Source organism: Cuculus canorus, chromosome 1 (genome assembly GCF_017976375.1).
Source record: "Cuculus canorus isolate bCucCan1 chromosome 1, bCucCan1.pri, whole genome shotgun sequence".
Classification (NCBI taxonomy): Eukaryota; Metazoa; Chordata; class Aves; order Cuculiformes; family Cuculidae; genus Cuculus; species Cuculus canorus.
In genome coordinates, this window is record NC_071401.1 from 1,790,493 (window position 1) to 1,807,503 (window position 17,011).

The 17,011-nt window shown below is 43.5% G+C and overlaps 1 protein-coding gene across 3 annotated transcripts in view; it reads left to right on the top strand.

Annotated features, from left to right (window-relative positions):
- Positions 1-17,011, top strand: part of MYO16 (myosin XVI) — a 394,275-nt gene that overhangs the window by 73,483 nt on the left and 303,781 nt on the right. The window contains exon 1 of one of the 3 annotated variants that reach the window (XM_009560753.2): positions 10,936-11,362. The exons of the other annotated variants lie outside the window; for them this stretch is intronic. Coding sequence (XP_009559048.2) covers positions 11,335-11,362 — 28 coding nt within the window. The 5' untranslated portion in view covers positions 10,936-11,334. Of the gene's footprint in view, positions 1-10,935; positions 11,363-17,011 lie in introns of those variants that run through there. 3 annotated transcript variants of the gene reach the window in all.

A 17,011-nucleotide genomic window follows, 5' to 3' on the forward strand; every position in this document is an offset into this window, starting at 1 on the left:
GGAGGATCGCTGGGAAATCAGGGGCTGGCAGCTCATCGGAGAGGTAATGCGAGGTCGCTATTAGACAGTTACTGCTTGTAGCGATGTGTTCATTTATTCTGATAGCCTAGATGCTCACTACAGAGTCCTTTTACCTCCTATGTTAGGGTCATCATGCTTTTTATTAACATGAAGTGCTATCATAGGATCACAGGATCATAGAATAGTTTGGATTGGAAGGGACCTTAAAGATTTTCCAGTTCCAACTCCTCTGCCGTTGGCAGGGACACCTCCCACGAGATGAGGCTGCCCAAGACCCCATCCAACCTAGCCTTGAACACCTCCAGGGATGGGGCAGCCACAACTTCCCTGGGCAACCTGTGCCAGTGCCTCACCACTCTCATCGTAAAGAAATTCCTCCTTATGTCTAGCCTAAATCTGCCCCTCCAGTTTATATCCATTGTCTCTAGTCCTATCACTATGAGCCTTTCATGTTGGTTACTTTAAGATAGTTGTAAGTACAAATATTTTTTTTTCAACATGTATTTAGATTGTAGCTTCAAATAGTCAAACAAAAGAAAAAAGTACAAAAGAAAAAGCAAAAATCACTATAATCTCTTGATAAAAAGTTGAAAATTGAAAAACCTTCTTTTTTTCCATTTGACTGACTTGTTGTAATTGATTTTTAATGGAATGAGGTTCAGCGAGGCTAAGTGCTGAGTCCTGCACTTGGGGCACAACAACCCTGTGCAGTGCTCCAGGCTTGGGGAAGAGCGGCTGGAGAGCTGCCTGGCAGAGAAGGACCTGGGGGTGTTGGTTGACAGTGGCTGAACATGAGCCAGCAGTGGCCCAGGTGACCAAGAAGGCCAGCGGCATCCTGGCTTGTATCAGAAACAGCGTGGCCAGCAGGGAGAGAGAAGTGATTGTGCCCCTGGGCTCGGCTGCACCTGAAATCCTGTGTTCAATTTTGGGACCCTCACTACAGGAAGACGCTGAGGTGCTGTAACATGTCCAGAGAAGGGCAATGAAGCTGGTGAAGGTTCTGGAGAAGAAGCGTTACGAGAAACAGTTGAGGGACCTGGGGTTGTTTAGCCTGGAGAAGAGGAGGGTGAGGGGAGACCTCATCACTGTCTACAAGTCCCTGAAAGGAGGTTTCAGCGTGGTGGGTGTTGGTCTCTCCTCCCGAGTGACAAGTGATGGGATGAAAGGAAATGACCTCAAGTTGCACCAGGGCAGGTTTAGAATGGACATCAGGAAAAACTTCCTCACCGAAGGAGTTCTCAGGCTCTGCCAGAGGCTGCCCAGGGAGGTGTTTGATTCACCTGGAGGTATTGAAAAGATGGGTAGATGAGGTGTTCAGGTTTAGTTGTGAACAGGTACGGTTGGACTTCCTGATCTCAAAGGTCTTTTCTGACCTATGGATTCTATGATTCTCTTCTATGACTACTTACTCTTTGACCTGTGCCGGCTTTGTACCCTGTCTGTTGCTATGCGTTTTAGACTGAACCACTGAAAGCCAGTTCTAATTTGTCTTCTCTATTATGTATGGAATTCTCGTCAAAAGGAGAAAGAATTTAAAGTTGTGCCAGAAAAGTAATTTTTAATATCGTGAAGCTTTGTAGCTTTCTATGTAATTATTGGCATTTCTGCGTGCTAAGCCTTTGTAGCTTTTTTTTCATGTGCTTAAAGTCCATTTTTGAAATTTATTTCTGTTGATTAAAGGCATCTTAATGTGAAACTGTCTTTAGCAAACACTCTAACTATGTGTTAGCTCCAGACACTATAATTAGGTTCAGCAAATGCCGACATTTTTTAGCAGATGAGATTATTTTTCCTCCTTAAAACATAAGGGGATTCAGTAAACCCCACTTAATGCAACATTTGATTTACATAGATGGAAGAGCCAGAAGCACTGAGAGCAAAAGGTGCTGAGCCCTATCTACTCTTAACTTCAGCCGAAGCCATAAGATTAGATGTGGAGGTAGTAAAAAATATTCCAATAATTAGCATTAATTACTGCTATGTTTTTCTTGAATTTTACAAAAAATATGTTGGTAGTGATGAGGAAAACTGATTTTTTATTGACAACGATATTGAGAAATGGGTAAATGTACAGAGTTCAATATGAACATTTGAAAGATGTTATGCAAATTAGTCTTGGTGTGCTATGCATAATTATTAATTCTTTTTTTCTTTTAAGATAGCTCATTTATGTAATTTTCACATAATCGTAGGTCATTTACTTCAAAGGATTTAGCTTTGCTCCCTTCCAAGGCAATGACAGAACCCCTACTGATTTTGAGGTTAAAATCTAAGAATTCTGAAAGAATGGTTTGTAGTCAGCACCAACTGATGTCTTTCTCTCCTAATAATTTACAGCATTAAGCGTCAGTCCTTGGGGATTTCAACATAGAATCATAGAACAGTTCAGGTTGGAAGGGAGCTTAAAGATCATCTAGTTCCACCCGTACTGCAATGGACAGGGACATATCCCACTAGATCGGGCCGCCCAGGGCCCCATCCAAGCTGACCTTGTTCACATCCAGGGATGGGGCAGCCACAGCTTCCCTGGGCAATCTGTGCCGATGTCTCACCGCCCTCAGCATGAAGAAATTCCTCCTTATGTCCAGTCTAAATCTGCCCCTCTCCAGTTTATACCCATTTCCCCTAGTCCTATCACTACAAGCCTTTGTAAACAGTCCCTCCTCAGCTTTCTTGGAGGCCCCTTCAGATACTGGAAGGTGGCTCTAAGGTCACCCTGGAGCCTTCTCTTCTCGAGGCTGAACAACCCAAACTCTCTCAGCCTGTCCTTGTAGGGAAGATGCTCCAACCCTCTGATCATCTTTGTAGCCTCCTCTGGACCCTTTCTAAGAGCTCCGTATCTTTAGAATAATAGAATAGTTTGGGTTGGAGGGGACTTTAAAGATCATCCAGTTCCAACCCCTCTGCCATGGGCAGGGACATCCCAGTAAATCAGGCTGCCCAAGGCCCCATCCAACTTGGCCTTCAACGCCTCCACGGATGAGGCATCCACAACTTCCCTTGGCCGTGTGTTCTAGTGGCTCACCACTGTCGTGGTAAAATAATTCTTTCTAATATCTAGTCTAAATCTGCCCCTCTCCAGTTTATACCCATTCCCCCTTGTCTTATCACCACAAGCCTTTATGAGTAGTCCCTCTCCAGCTTTCCTGTAGACCCTTCAGGTACTGGAAGGTTGCTGTAAGATCTCTTCTGAGCCTCCTCTTCTCCAGACTGAACAAGCCCAACTCTCTCATCCTGTCCTCGTAGGGAAGGTGCTCCAGCCCTCCGATCATCTTTGTAGTCCTCCTCTGGACCCGTTCCAATAACTCCATGTCCTTCTTCCATTGAGGATTCCAGAACTGGCAATAGTATTCCAGGTGGGGTCTCACAAGATAGGAATAGAAGGGCAGAATCACTTTGTTTGACCTGCTGGTCACGCTTCTTATGGTGTAGTCCAGAATATGGTTGGCCTTCTGGGCTGTGAGTACACATTGCCGACTCAAGTTGAGCTTCTCAGCAACCAGCACCCCCAAGTCCTTCTCTGGAGGGCTGCTCTCAATCACATCATCCCCCATTGTGTACTGAAAACAGGGATTGCCCCTACCCAGGTGCAGGACCTTACATTTTGCCTTGTTGAACCTCATGAGGTTCTCACAGGCCCACCTCTCCAGTCTGTCCAGGTCCTTCTGGATGACATCCCATTCTTTCAGTGTGGCAACTACACCACTGAGCTTGGTGTCATCTGCAGACTTGCTGAGGGTGCACTCAATCTCGCTGTCAATATCATTGATGAAGATATTGAACAGCACCGGTCCCAGTACGGACCCTGAGGGACACCACTTGTCACGGATCTCCATCTGGACTTTGAGCCATTGAGCACTACTCTTTGAATACGACCATCCAACCAGTTTCTTGTCCACCCATCGAATCCATATGTCTCCAATTTAGAGAGAAGGATTTTGTGGGGGACCATGTCAAGGGCTTTACAGAAGTCCAGATAGATATCCTGCTTCTGTTGAGGATTCTAGAGCTGGAGGCAATACTCCAGATGAGGTCTCACAAGAGCAGAATAGAGGGGCAGAATCCCCTCCCTCGCTGTGCTGGCCATGCTGCTTTTGATGCAGCCCAGGACACAGTTGGCCTTCTGGGATGTAAGTGCACGTTGCCAGCTCGTGTTGAGCTTCTTATCAGTCAGCATCCCCAAGTCCTTCTCTGCAGGGCTGCTCTCAATCACATCATTCATCATGTACTGAAATAGGGGATCACCTTGACCCAGGTGTAGGACCTTGCACTTGGCCTTGTTGAACCTCACGATGGCCCACATCTCTAGCTTGTCCGAGTCACTCTGGATGACATCCCATCCTTCCAGCGTGGCAACTGCACTACTCAGCTTGGTGTCATCTGCAAACTTGCTGAGGGTGCACTCAATCTCACTGCCTGTATCATTGATGAAGCCGTTTGTGTGGCTTTCTCTTCTTCTAAGAATTTACAGCATTGAGTAGCCATTCTTGAGGATTTCAACATTATGTATTTTGGCTAAAGGGTGAAGGAAATATCTTTTTATGCAGTTTGCCCTCTGCCAGGATGTTGAGGTGCTGAATGCTTATTTTCTTCCTTGAGGAAAATACCACAATAAATGAAAGATGATAAAAACCTTATAAATTGATTAGAATGATGTAATTTAGCCCACTGGATAATTCTTCTTTATGGAGAGGTTTTATCCCATGACGTTCATTTCTCTTTTGTTAACTTCTCATATGTTCTTTGCAGTTTGAAATGAAATGTAATTACTGTTCTGTTTCCAAGAAAAAAAATATTAGACTATTAAGTACTTTTCTAATGAAATGTTTGATTGAAAGAAGTAAGTGTTTATTTGAGAGCAAAGAAATAAGTCTTCGGTTTGTTATGAAAAGCCAGCCGTTCCAGTAAGAAAAAGAACGCATTATTCTGTAAGAATAGGTTTTCCAGTCACTAGGGAATGGAATCTAACATAAAATCATAGAATGGTTTTGGTTGAAAGGGACCTTAAAGATCATCCAGTTCCAACCCATCTGCCATGGGTAGAGACACCTCCCACCAGACCAGGCTGCTTAATGCCCCATCCAACCTGGCCTTGAACACCTCCAGGGAGGGGGCAGCTAAAACTTCCATGGGCAACCTGTTCCAGTGCCTCACCCCTCTCATCATGAAGGTTTTCTTCCTAATGTCTAAACTAAATCTTTCCCCTTCCAATTTAAAGCCATTCCTCCTCATCCAAACACTCCATGTCTTTGTAAAAAGTCCCTCCCCAGCTTTCTTGTAGACCCTCTTCGGGTACTGGAAGGTCGCTATAAGGTCTCCTCAGAGCCTTCTTTTCTCCAAGCAGTGTTCAGCTCCAACTCTCAGCCTGTCCTCATAGCAGAGGTGCTCTAATGGTCTGATTGGCCTTATAGCTGTAACAAATACTATTTGTTTCTGCTTGGAGGATGTTTGCTTTGTATTAATTCATTAATTATCAGCACTCTCCACGCCATTATCCACCTGTATTTAGAGAATCCTTCCTTTTTGTGTTCCTACTCACTGGCATCTCAGCTGTGACCTGTCTGCTGCCTACATGGGTGAAGTTCTTTTCCACTTGTCTGAAGAAAGGCAACGGAGCTGGTGAAGGGGCTGGAGAACGAGGGTTATGAGGAGTGGCTGAGGGAACTGGGGTTGTTTAGCCTGGAGAAAAGGAGGCTGAGGGGAGACCTTATTACTCTTCACCACTACCTGAAAGGAGATTGTAGCAAGGTGGGTATTGGTCTCTTCTCCCAAGCGAACGAGTGATAGGACGAGAGGGAATGGCCTGAAGTTGCACCGGAGAAGGATCAGATTGGACATCAGGAGAAATTTCTTCACCGAAAGAGTTCTCAGGCACTGGCAGAGGCTGCCCAGGGAGGTGGTGGAGTCCTCATCCCTGGAGGTGTTTAAAAGTTAGGTAGATGAGATGCTCAGGGATCTAGTTTAGTAGTGGACAAGTACAGTTGGACTCAATGATCTCAAAGGTCTTTTCCATCCAAGCAATTCTATGATTCCTTAAATATTAAGGCATTTCCAGTGAAGTGAGAAAGGACAAAGGTACGTCAAGAGTGGAGGAAGAGGAAAAGCTGTCTAGTTCTCTAGGAGCCAACCACATGCTGAGTAATTGAGTGATTAGATTTGGGTTGTTGCTTCTGTCTGTGGAGCAAACCACACATCCGCCTAACAGGCCGGTTCATCTGAAAATTTATTCAGAAAAACTGCATTTTGTTCTGCTGTGACGCATGTAGAGAAAATTAGTATAGAGTCCTTCTTCTAAGTATCTACATCTGCTATGGCTCATCTCTAGCTTCCTGATGAGCATACAACTGCCAGATGTTATCCAAAGAATGGCTTGTTGGCAGCTGGAGAGCACGGGCAAGGTTTGATTGCTAAGCAGTATCGCTTGTCAAAAGATATGAGCAATGTGAATGTTACTCTGCGTTCCGTTTTTTAGCTCTGTAGTCTTAAGCCCAGAAGTAATGCAATGAAATCGTAACATCGTAAATCGCAAGCTCTGTTGCATTGAATGAAAATGGCATAAACGGCGAGCATCTGTCATGCTTGTAAAATTGGTAGTTGTGGTGTTTTTCTCATCATTCAAATTGCTTTCAGATGGTTCTGCATTTCTCTATGAAATCTTACAGTTGTGCGTGAAGTGTAAAATACTAAGATGGGCAGTTGTTTCATAGATCATAGAATAGTTTGGGTTGGAAGGGAACTTAGAGAACGTCTAGTTCTAAACCCCTGCCATGGGCAGGACACCTCCCACTAGATCAGGCTCCCCAGCCACCAGAAGACACTGGAAGAGTAATAAAATATTTATATGACAGTTCTTAGCAGAAAAAACCCTGATTTTAAGCAATATTTTTGTTTGCTAGGTTATCGAAGGAAACATAGGTATTTTTTCAAAGACAATCCTTAATCCTTGGAAACTGAGATGTGGAAGCAGTGTCTGCTCTCAGATCCGTAAATGTATGTTTATCCTAAGACAAATAGCTATCCTCGCTATGGCTGACCAGTTCCAAGATTCTATTTAAAAAGTCTGTAATTTCACCGAACCCTGGATTTATACATAGAATGAAAGTGGCTGTTTTCATTCTATAGGGAGAGGTGGCAAGGATTCTTTTCCAGAAGGCTAAATGTGTCTTGATTTCTGACCTTTATTCTCTTTAATCATGATTTTTGGGTAGCTGGACAAAATAAAATATGTCAAATCCAGTGTTTTAACACCAGCTCAGTCTTTGTCCCCCAGTCCAAGTACACTTGAGCCTCTCTCTAGACTTTAACACTGAACTAGTCTTCTTGAAACAAATCGAGCTGTGAGGGAAAACGTGCTGATGTTCCCTAATTTTCCAAGAGAGCAGTTTTACAACGCACTTAGATATAGTACAAATATACTCATACCTGGAGTATTATGTCTAGTTCTGGAATCCTCAACAAAAGAAGGGTGGGGAACTGTTGGAAGAAGTCCAGAGGAGGCCACAAAGATGATCCGAGGGCTGGAGCATCTCTGCTACGAGGGCAGGGTGAGAGAATTAGGGTTGGACATTGCTTGGAGAAGAGAAGGCTCTGGGGAGACCTTACAGCAGCCTTCCAGTACCCAAAGGGGGCCTACAAGAAAGCTGTGAATGGACTTTTTATGAGGACATAGAGGGATAGGACAAGAAACAATTGCTTTAAATTGGAAGGCTGAGTATTTAAATTGGAATAGATGGAGTTGGAAGGGACCTTCACAGGTCATCTAGTCTAACTCCTCTGCGGTGAGCAGGGTAATCTTCAACTAGATCACGTTACTCAGAGCCAAGTCCAACCTGACCTTGAATGTTTCTTGGGATGGGGCATCTACCAGCACTCTGGGCAACCTCTTCCAATGTTTCATGATCCTTATTGTAAAAAATTTCTTCCTTATATCCTGTCTAAATCTACCCTCTTTAGTTTAGAACCATTACCCCCTGTCCTATTGCAATAGACCCTGCTAAAAATTCTGTCCTTATGTTTCTTAAAAGCCCTCTTTAAGTACTGGAAGTCCGCTAGAAGGTCTCCCGAGAGCCTTCTCTTCTCTAGGCTATAAAAGTTCAACTCTCTCAGGCATAGCAGAGGTTCTCCAGCCCTCAGATCATGGTTGTGGCCTCCTCTGGACCCGTTCCAACAGTTCCATATCCTTATTATGTTGGGGATTCCAGAACTGGAATCGCTACTCTAGGTGGGGTCTCACGAGAGTGGAGCATAGAGAGACAATCCCCTCTGTCTCCCTGCTGGCCACGCTTCTTTTGATGCAGCCCAGGGTATGGTTGGTGTTGTGGTCTGCAAGTGTGCATTGCTGACTTATGTCAAGCTTCTCATCAATCATCATCTCCAAGTCCTCCACTGGGCTGCTCTCAATCCCTTCACCCCCGAGCCTGTATCCAGGCTAAATACCAGGGTTTGCCCCAAACCAGGTGGAAGACCTTGCGGTTGACCTTGTTGAATTGTCTTGCAGGATGGAGTAAGCAGTCTAACCCGTCACATAAATCCCACCAAGTTCCACCATCCTAATTTTTTTACTATGGCAATTCAATAGATAAACACATCGCAATCTGAAATGAGAAAGAACCAAATACCTTTTCTCCCTTTTCTCCGCGTTTCATTCAAGCCAAAATCAGAAATGTTTCCTGTTCCTTTTCTCACTGTCTTCAGAAAAGCATCCTTTGTCCATCGCTCCTGTTTACCACTGTTTACTGAAAGTCCTCCTGGTTTTAGCCAGTGTGGGTTGGTGGAAACGTGATGTTATTAGACACGGCGGTCTTTCTGCCTGACAGTACCACCAGAGATGAACCTGTCAGGAACGTCTCTACCAAAAAGTATTCCTCAAAGGGCTTTCTGTCAAATTACTTGACATTTGCTCACAAACTATGACTAGCATTCCCCCTTAAAACGCTCTCTATGTTTATTTTATAAGCCATATGGCCCAAACTGGCTTGGTGTTGTATAGGTGTGAAAGAAAGTCTGGATAGATTTAATTACTTTGGACTTGCGAGCTTTACAGTAAAAAGTTTCCATGGTAATGTAACTACTGTATTATGTTTTATATCATTTATCCCAATTTCCCCTGGTTATTCCTAGATTATTTTTTTCTTTCTTTTGAAAGAAATGATACGTTAAGGGGAAAAAAAAAAATCTAAATGCTTAATTCTGTAAAATTATTGTTGTGCATATTATACCTCAAACCAGATTTGAAATATGTGTCTGTTAGGAGCTGAGAGATTTCACGTAAGGGTTTTGCTGATGGATCACTGTGGATACATATCTTTCTGCTGTAGTGGGATCTTTGTTGAATAGTTGTTAGAATCTGAATTAGTAATCCTCACTAATGAGTTAGACCCTTTTCCTTCTGTAGTCACTTTGACACTTTGTCGGTCAGCAGTGTGGCCAAGAAAGCCAATAGCATCAGAAACTGTGTGGCCAACAAGACCAGGGAAGTGGTTGAACCCCTCTGTCGACACTGGAGAGGCAGCACCTCGAATCCTGGGTTCAGTTTTGAGCCCCTCACTATAAGAAGGACATTTTGATGCTGGAGCGTGTCCAGAGAAGGACAATGAAGCTGGTGAACGGGCTGGAGAACAAGGGTTGTGAAGAGTGGCTGAGGGAACTGGGGTTGTTTAGCCTGGAGAAAAGGAGGCTGAGGGAAGACCTCATCACTGTCTACAATTGCCTGAAAGGAGGTTGTGTAGTGAAGTGGGTGTTGGTCTTTTCTCTAAAGTGCACAGGCAATAGGACAAGAGGAAATGGCCTCAAGCTGCACCAGGAGAGGTTCAAATTGGACATCAGGAGAAATTTCTTCATGGAAGGGGTTCTCGGTCCCTGGGAGGTGGTGGAGTCTCCATCCCTGGAGGTGTTTAAAAGATGGGAAGATGAGATGCTCAGGGATCTGGTTTAGTAGTGGACAGGTATGGTTGGATTTGATGATCTCAAGGCTGTTTTCCAACCTAGCAATTCTATGATACTAAGTGTTACAGATGGTATGTGTACAAAATAACAGGTAAGAAGCTTTCAGATAACTAGAAGATTTAAAATTGGCTGGGCTAGCAGTTTCCCTTTATGGGAGTTCTCACTCAGTGAGGTGATGGCTGTGCTAAACACGACACGTGGTAAGAAAATTTAAATCTTCTTTGAGCGCAGTTTTCTTAAATTATTATTTGATGGTATAAATGTATTTTACTGTGGATCTGCTGTAGGTTTCTTGAAGGAGTAGAAACAAAATTCCTGGGCGACTGTTCTTGGAACAGTAACGCAGGAATTTTGCTTGGAGGATGATGCAGCCTGGGTGTTTAAAATACAATGCAGGTCTGCCTTTTGTGTGCCCTTAATCTGAAACTGGGTACTGCGTCAATTTAGATTGACTTGATATTCCAGGGTCTGATAAAGAATTGTATGGACTTGTTCTTAGTAATGCTTTTTGTCATACAATCAGTGATTAAAATATCATTGGATAAGCATGATATAAGTCATGCAGGGCTTGCAGTTCTGATATAAATATTCTGTCTGTGAAAAAGATGCAGTGTAATACAAAGAAATAAGAAAACAAGGAATGTACACACAAGGTTGTTTCTTAGCTCAGTTTAAATGAACCCATATATAAGCTGGGAGAGTTTGAAGATGGCTGTGAGCTCTGTCCTGATTTTTACCTTACAACAAACTGAAAAATGATCTGTGATGCTAAAACGTGGTTATTTTTGGCAGCCGATATCAATTTCCTATTCACACAGCAACTGGTGGCAACTGAAAATAATCCTGTTTTAGTATCAGCTAAGGATCTGGTCACATTTGGCACATGAAGAATATGCACAAATAAAATTGAAGATCCCTTGTTCTGCTATTTCATCCGAGCCCACTCATCAAGCTTAGTTTGCTGCCATTTGAAAGCTATTCAAAAGCCATTAACTGGCAGGACTGCGAGAGCCGCAGTGCAGCAGCACACCTCAGTGCTGGAAGAATGTGGCTGCAAGTGCACACCAATTAAATCTTTCTATTCCTGGGGATGTGGGATTAGGAACGGTGTCAATCAATTGGGCGACAATAGCACGTGCAGTAGTCACGGTTCAAGATGCACGGAGGTTTATCAGAACTCTAGCAGTCGGGAGAGGATGACTTGGAAGCCTCTTCAAGATCCTGGAACAGAAACTACAGTAAATAATGTATTCTGAGGTATACTGGATACCTGAGGAAGGGCTCTAAATAATGCATTTTCTGAGCACGACAGTTGTAGCAGAGGAGAATGCCGAAACCTGTAGCAAGACTACAGCCTGAGATGAAAGAATGTCTCATTACCATTTTATCAAGTGCTGTAAGTAACAAAATGGTTATTTTGATTTTAAACCTGTCTGTTTTTTTCTTTTCTGAGGTGTGTCTTTTTAATGCGTATGCAAAAAGTCGATGGCAGATGCTGCATGATGTCAACGTAGCAGTCGGGGAGTTGTTACTTTGCATGTGAATGTGCAGGCAGAGCACAGTGTTTCTTTTTCTCCTCTCTTCAGAGGCAACTTCATTGTGTGCGTGATAAAGCTCTCATTCTGAAGTTCATAATGATCAGCTTTTAAGATTTCTGTTTAAATTAATCACCTAAGAAAATAAAAGCCAAAAAGAAGAAACATGTCATTCACAGCGTTATGTTCAAGGTACCCATAAGGACAACCTCAGACACGGCTCTTACTCTGTGTGAGGGCAGTACAAATAGAAATAGCCTTATAATTATGAGGACATATCATCATTTATTGTCGATACAGCTCTTGTATCCCCATCCTTATCAGAATATTTAGCGATTTGATGCAACAGACTTAAAAAAAGGAATCGAACTTTTAACCTTGAAGCGTGCAAGCTGCCTCTTTAAGAACTGAAATTAGGATCTATTCTAAATGCATCAATTTAATGCAGAACAAATTCCTAGCAGCATGTTTTTTGTCTGTCTATCAAGGCTGCTTGTCTTCCTAGCTGCACATTTTTTGAGCTTTTTGGTGTTCGCCTTTTAAAAGCATCCAGGGTTTGAGTGGAAATTCCTGGGTTGACATCAAAAAATGAATTATTGTTTAGCTACTTGTACAGCCAGTAGTAGTTTGTTAGCCATGAGTATTTTTTACTGCAGGACTTGGGAAACTTCAGCTTTCTAGGGATTATGTCCCTATTTTTACATGAGAAATAGAAAAACTGCTGCGGAAGGTTTTCTCCCCAGGTTGTGGTCTTTCATGATTTAAGTGTAGCAAGGACATTTCTGAAACTGGCTTTAAAATGCTGATTCTTTGCTATTTTAATATGAAATTAAGGTGCCCTGGAAGGATTTCAAGGAGAAATGATTTATGAGGATTTCTCCTTGTCTGGAGTCAATGGGACGTGCATATGGAACCGCTTTTAAAACTGAAGGGAGTTACAAGCCTAAATTCATGCAGAGAAGCACAGATTGGTTTTACTGCATAGTTTTAAAGGTGCCTTCTAGGAATAAGTTTTTGAGCTTGTCATAAGATTTGATAAATGCAAATGAGGAATTTGCAGCAGAATAGCTATCTCGAAGGTGTCAGAAAAGTATTGTTCAGTCTTTATTCGCTTTGGAATTACTTTCTTCAAGTCAAACTGTAGTCAATGTAAATGGGCATGTGTGTGTTTAATAGCATATTAAATACGTGACTATGAAACTATAGGCTTGGGAAGCGATCAGGATGACCATGAGGGGTCAATGGAGGGGTCAAGGAAGCAATGCTGACTACTTGTGATGCTCGCTGCGTTGGTTAGAGGGCAGGGAGGATGAAGGACTAGAAAACAGCAAGGGGAAGGTGAATGTACAACATTAGTTTTGGCAAGATTATTTGTTTCCTCCTTTCCAAATTTGCAATTTAGTAATTTTTCACTAAATCAGTGTCTTTTAGCACATAGCACTTTTCCTTCCAAATAAAGCACTTTAGGAGACAATGGGTACTGCTGGAGTTGGTCAAAAGGGCTTTTTACTGCCTGTGCCTCTCCATATAGATCTGGCAAAGAGGGTTCCATCTTTACCCTTAATTAAAGATGAAGAAACGCACTCTGTGATCCTCCCCTGGATATTACCCTTTGGCTTTACATACCAATAGGTTGCCGATGTTTTTTTTGGCAGGTGGGTGGGATCAAATATGGGCCAGGGCTTCATGCAGAGTGGCAACATGACCAATGTTTTGATATCTGCTGAGAGCAGCTGGACCTCACAGCGGTTGGGATGCGAGTTTTCATACCCTGCTTTGTTTTTAACCTAATCTGCTGATGATTTCTGTATCAGAAGGAAAAGACATTGAGCTAGAGGAAGCGTGTTTGCAGAGCTTGGTCTCTGGGTCTACTTTGGAGAGAGGGGAAGTACATAAAAGGCATAAAAAGAGGTCTCACCTGGCAGAGAAAGGCCTGGGGATGTTGGTTGACAGCAGGCTCAATATGAAGCAGCAGTGGCCCAAGTGGTTAAGAAGACCAATGGCATCTTAGTTTGTATTGGAAAGTGTGGCCAGCAGGAGCAGGGATGTGATTGTGCCCCTGGACTCAGCGTTGGTGAGGTCACACCTCAAATCCTGGGTTCGGTTTTGGGTCCCTCACTCCAAGAAAGACATTGAGGGCTTTGGAGTGTGTCCAGAGAAGGGCAACAAAGCTGGTGACGGGGCTGGGAAACAAGGGTCATGAAGAACAGCTGAGGGAACTGGTGTTCATTAGCCTGGAGAAAAGGAGGCTGAGGAGAGACCTTATCACTGTCTACAGCTCCCTGAAAGGATGTTGCAGTGAGGTGGGTGTTGGTCTCTTCTCTCTAGTGACAGGCAATAGGATGAGAGGGGATGGCCTCAAGTTGCACCAGGGCAGGTTCAGATTGGACATTAGAAAAAAACTTCTTCACTAAAAGAGTTCTCAGGCACCGTCAGAGGCTGCCCAGGGAGGTAGTTGAGTCCCCATCCCTGGAGATATTTGAAAGATAGGGGAGTGAGGTGCTCAGGAATGGGTTAGCAGTGGACAGGTATGGTTGAACTTGATGTTCTCAAAGGTCTCTTCCAATCAAGTGATCCTATGATTCTGTAAATGGCTGTTTTAAGCTAGTGTTTTATGAACCATCCTACTCTGTGCCTGGGTTTTGCGTGTGTTTGCACTTTGGATTTTTTTAATCTCTGCAGGGATTAAGCATAGAGATCTGAGCTGAGAGGGGTTTTTGCTGTCTTTCTACTGCATTAGTACAATTTTACTGATATCCTTGCTTTTCTTTCAGTGCACTGCTCCCACTAATAGGCTGCAAAAATTAGACATATTGTCACCATGTTGTCATAGGGTCTTTCAAGATCTAACCTCGGGGGATCTCTAGTCCACCCTCCTGCTGTAAGCAGGGGCAGCTGTGAGGTCAGAGCAGGTTGTCTGAGGCCATGCCAGACCAGTGAGGTCTTTCATCCTGGTTATGCTTTGGAATAAGGCCTGCTGCATCTGTCATGTTGCCTCTTCAGTTGGCACCTACACCATTTAAAACATGAGCTGTACGCATGTTTGCCTGTTTGAGCAGCTCATGTTGTCACTCTTAGTGCCCATCTCCTTTTTGCATCGCTGTATCATCGCTGACAGCTGGCCCTGCGTGTGCTAGCAGCTTCTCCTTGGCAATCAGCTAGCGTAAGCTCTTTACGAGAGAGAACAGTGGCACATAGGAGAGCACCACATGTTATCTACCAGCTGCTGGGTACCATTTTATTTCGATGATTTGTGTGACAGACTGCACAAATGAACATAATATTGCAAATTAGGTAGCACCTTATTGCTATCTTCTCTCCTTTGTATATCTGGTTACGACATAAATACAATTTGCATGTTATAGCTCTGGGTTTCCACCTGTACTCTGGACTTTCTCTAATGGATCTGCAAAAGTAACTAAGAAAAAAAACAGTACTTTAATCAGGAGGCTTAAATTCATTACTCGAGAGTCTGATTTGTAAACAGAATTAAAACCTTGCTAAGGAGTTATAGTCACGCCAGCTGAAAGTCTCAGCCAAATGAATTTATTCAAATATTAGGATCATCAAATCTGAATATCAGAGTCTACTTCCATTCTTTCGGGATTATCTATGTTTCTGATTTCTTTATCTCTGTTGCATGAATTATGAGACACACTGAATTGTGCTTTGTTACAGACCAGGACTTACAGAGATCTTGGGTGGAAATACTAACTAGATGTTTACTGGTGAATTAATTCAGGATTTGAAACAAATGCAAAAGAAATATAATTAGACTGTGTTAACGCATAGAATCGTATAATAGTTTTGGTTGGAAGGGACCTGTTCCAACCCCCCTGCCGTGGACAGGGACACCTCCCAATAGATCAGGCTGCTCAAGACCCCAACTGGGCAACACCTCCAGTCTCTCACCACCCTCATTGTGAAGAATTTCTCCCCAATGACTAACCTAGATCTTCCCCCTTCCAATTTAAAGCCATTCGCCCTTATCCTATCACTCCATGCCTTCGCAGAAAATGCCTCCCCAGCTTTCTTGGAGGCCCCCTTCAGGTACTGGAAGCTGCTCTAAGGTCTCCTTGGAGCCTTTTCTCCAGGCTGAACAACCCCAACTCCCTCTGCCTGTCCTCATAGCAGAGGTGCTCCAAGACCTTTATCCAGAGGTGGATAAAGAAGTAGATCATCCCAAACTCTCATTTAGCACTTCAAATTCAGTCTGTGTGCTTTTGCCAAGGGATTCAGCTGCTCTTTTATCCTTCTGAGGCTCCAGACATGCCACGGTGATATGTCTACCTGAACCTTATGTAGCCTGGAGAAGGGGTGGGAGAAGTTGAGATGTGATACGTTAGTTTTAGTTTACAGAGGATGGAACTTGAACTTGATTCTCTCATGGATGAAGAGTCAATACTGTAGGTGAAACCTATGATACCTTCGTGTCAGATTTCTTCCTGCGAGACAACCTGTGAAAATTTCATCTGTTTCAGTAGAGTGAGTTGCAGTAACTGAGACTGAATAAGAAGAGAAGAGGAGCCTGAACAGAAAAAAATGGTGATCTCTAGTAGGTCTGCAACCCAAGAACCCTTTGCCCTCATGCAGGGTGTGTGACGACCCAAGTAAGTGTGACACATAATTGCTCTGAGGTTTAGTGAAGTAAGAGCACTAGCAGTCTTCCAAGTGTTTTTGCCTTCCCGTGAACAGGATTTTTTCTGTTCCAGGAAGGGTAGTAGATGGTATTCATTTATTTAGTTGATTTTTATGGCATCCCAGAGAATTTTCATGTCCTCTTATACATCCTCTGCCACTGCTAAGGAGCTCAAGTCAAAATTACAAAGGTGGTAGGAAGAAGAGCTGTAAGCATAAGCAGGATGTCTGTACTGTTTCTTATTTCATAGAATCACTAGGTTGGAAAAGACCTTTAAGATCATCAAGCCAAACCATAACTGTCCACTACTAAACCATATCCCTAAGCGCTTCATCTTTTAAATACCTCCAGGGATGGTGAGTGAACCATCACCCTGGGCAGCCTGTTCCAGTGCTTTGAGAACCCTTTCGGTGAAGAATTTTTTACTGATGTCCAATCTGAACCTCCCCTGGTGCAACTTGAGGCCATTCCCTCTTGTCCTAGTGCCTGTCACTTGGGTGAAGAGAACAATGCCCATCTTGCTACAACCTCCTGTCAGGTAGTTGTAGCCAGTGATAAGGTCTCCCTTCAGCCTCCTCTAGGCTAAACAACCCGAATTCCTTCAGCCGCTCTGCATAACACTTGTTCTCCAGCCCCTTCAGCAGCTTAATTGTTCTCTGGACACACTGCGGGACCTCAATGTCTTTCTTGTAATGAGGGGCCCAGAATTGAGCACAGTTTTGAGGTATGGCTTTACCAACAGCCATCGCTTTAATTTAGGTTGATATTTCTTGGTGGTGTCAGCGAACTCTCGTGTCACGGCTTATTTCTGCAATAAGAGAGCTAAGTGCATCGTGGCTGCAGGGAGAAATTCCTTTTCCTTGTACACAAT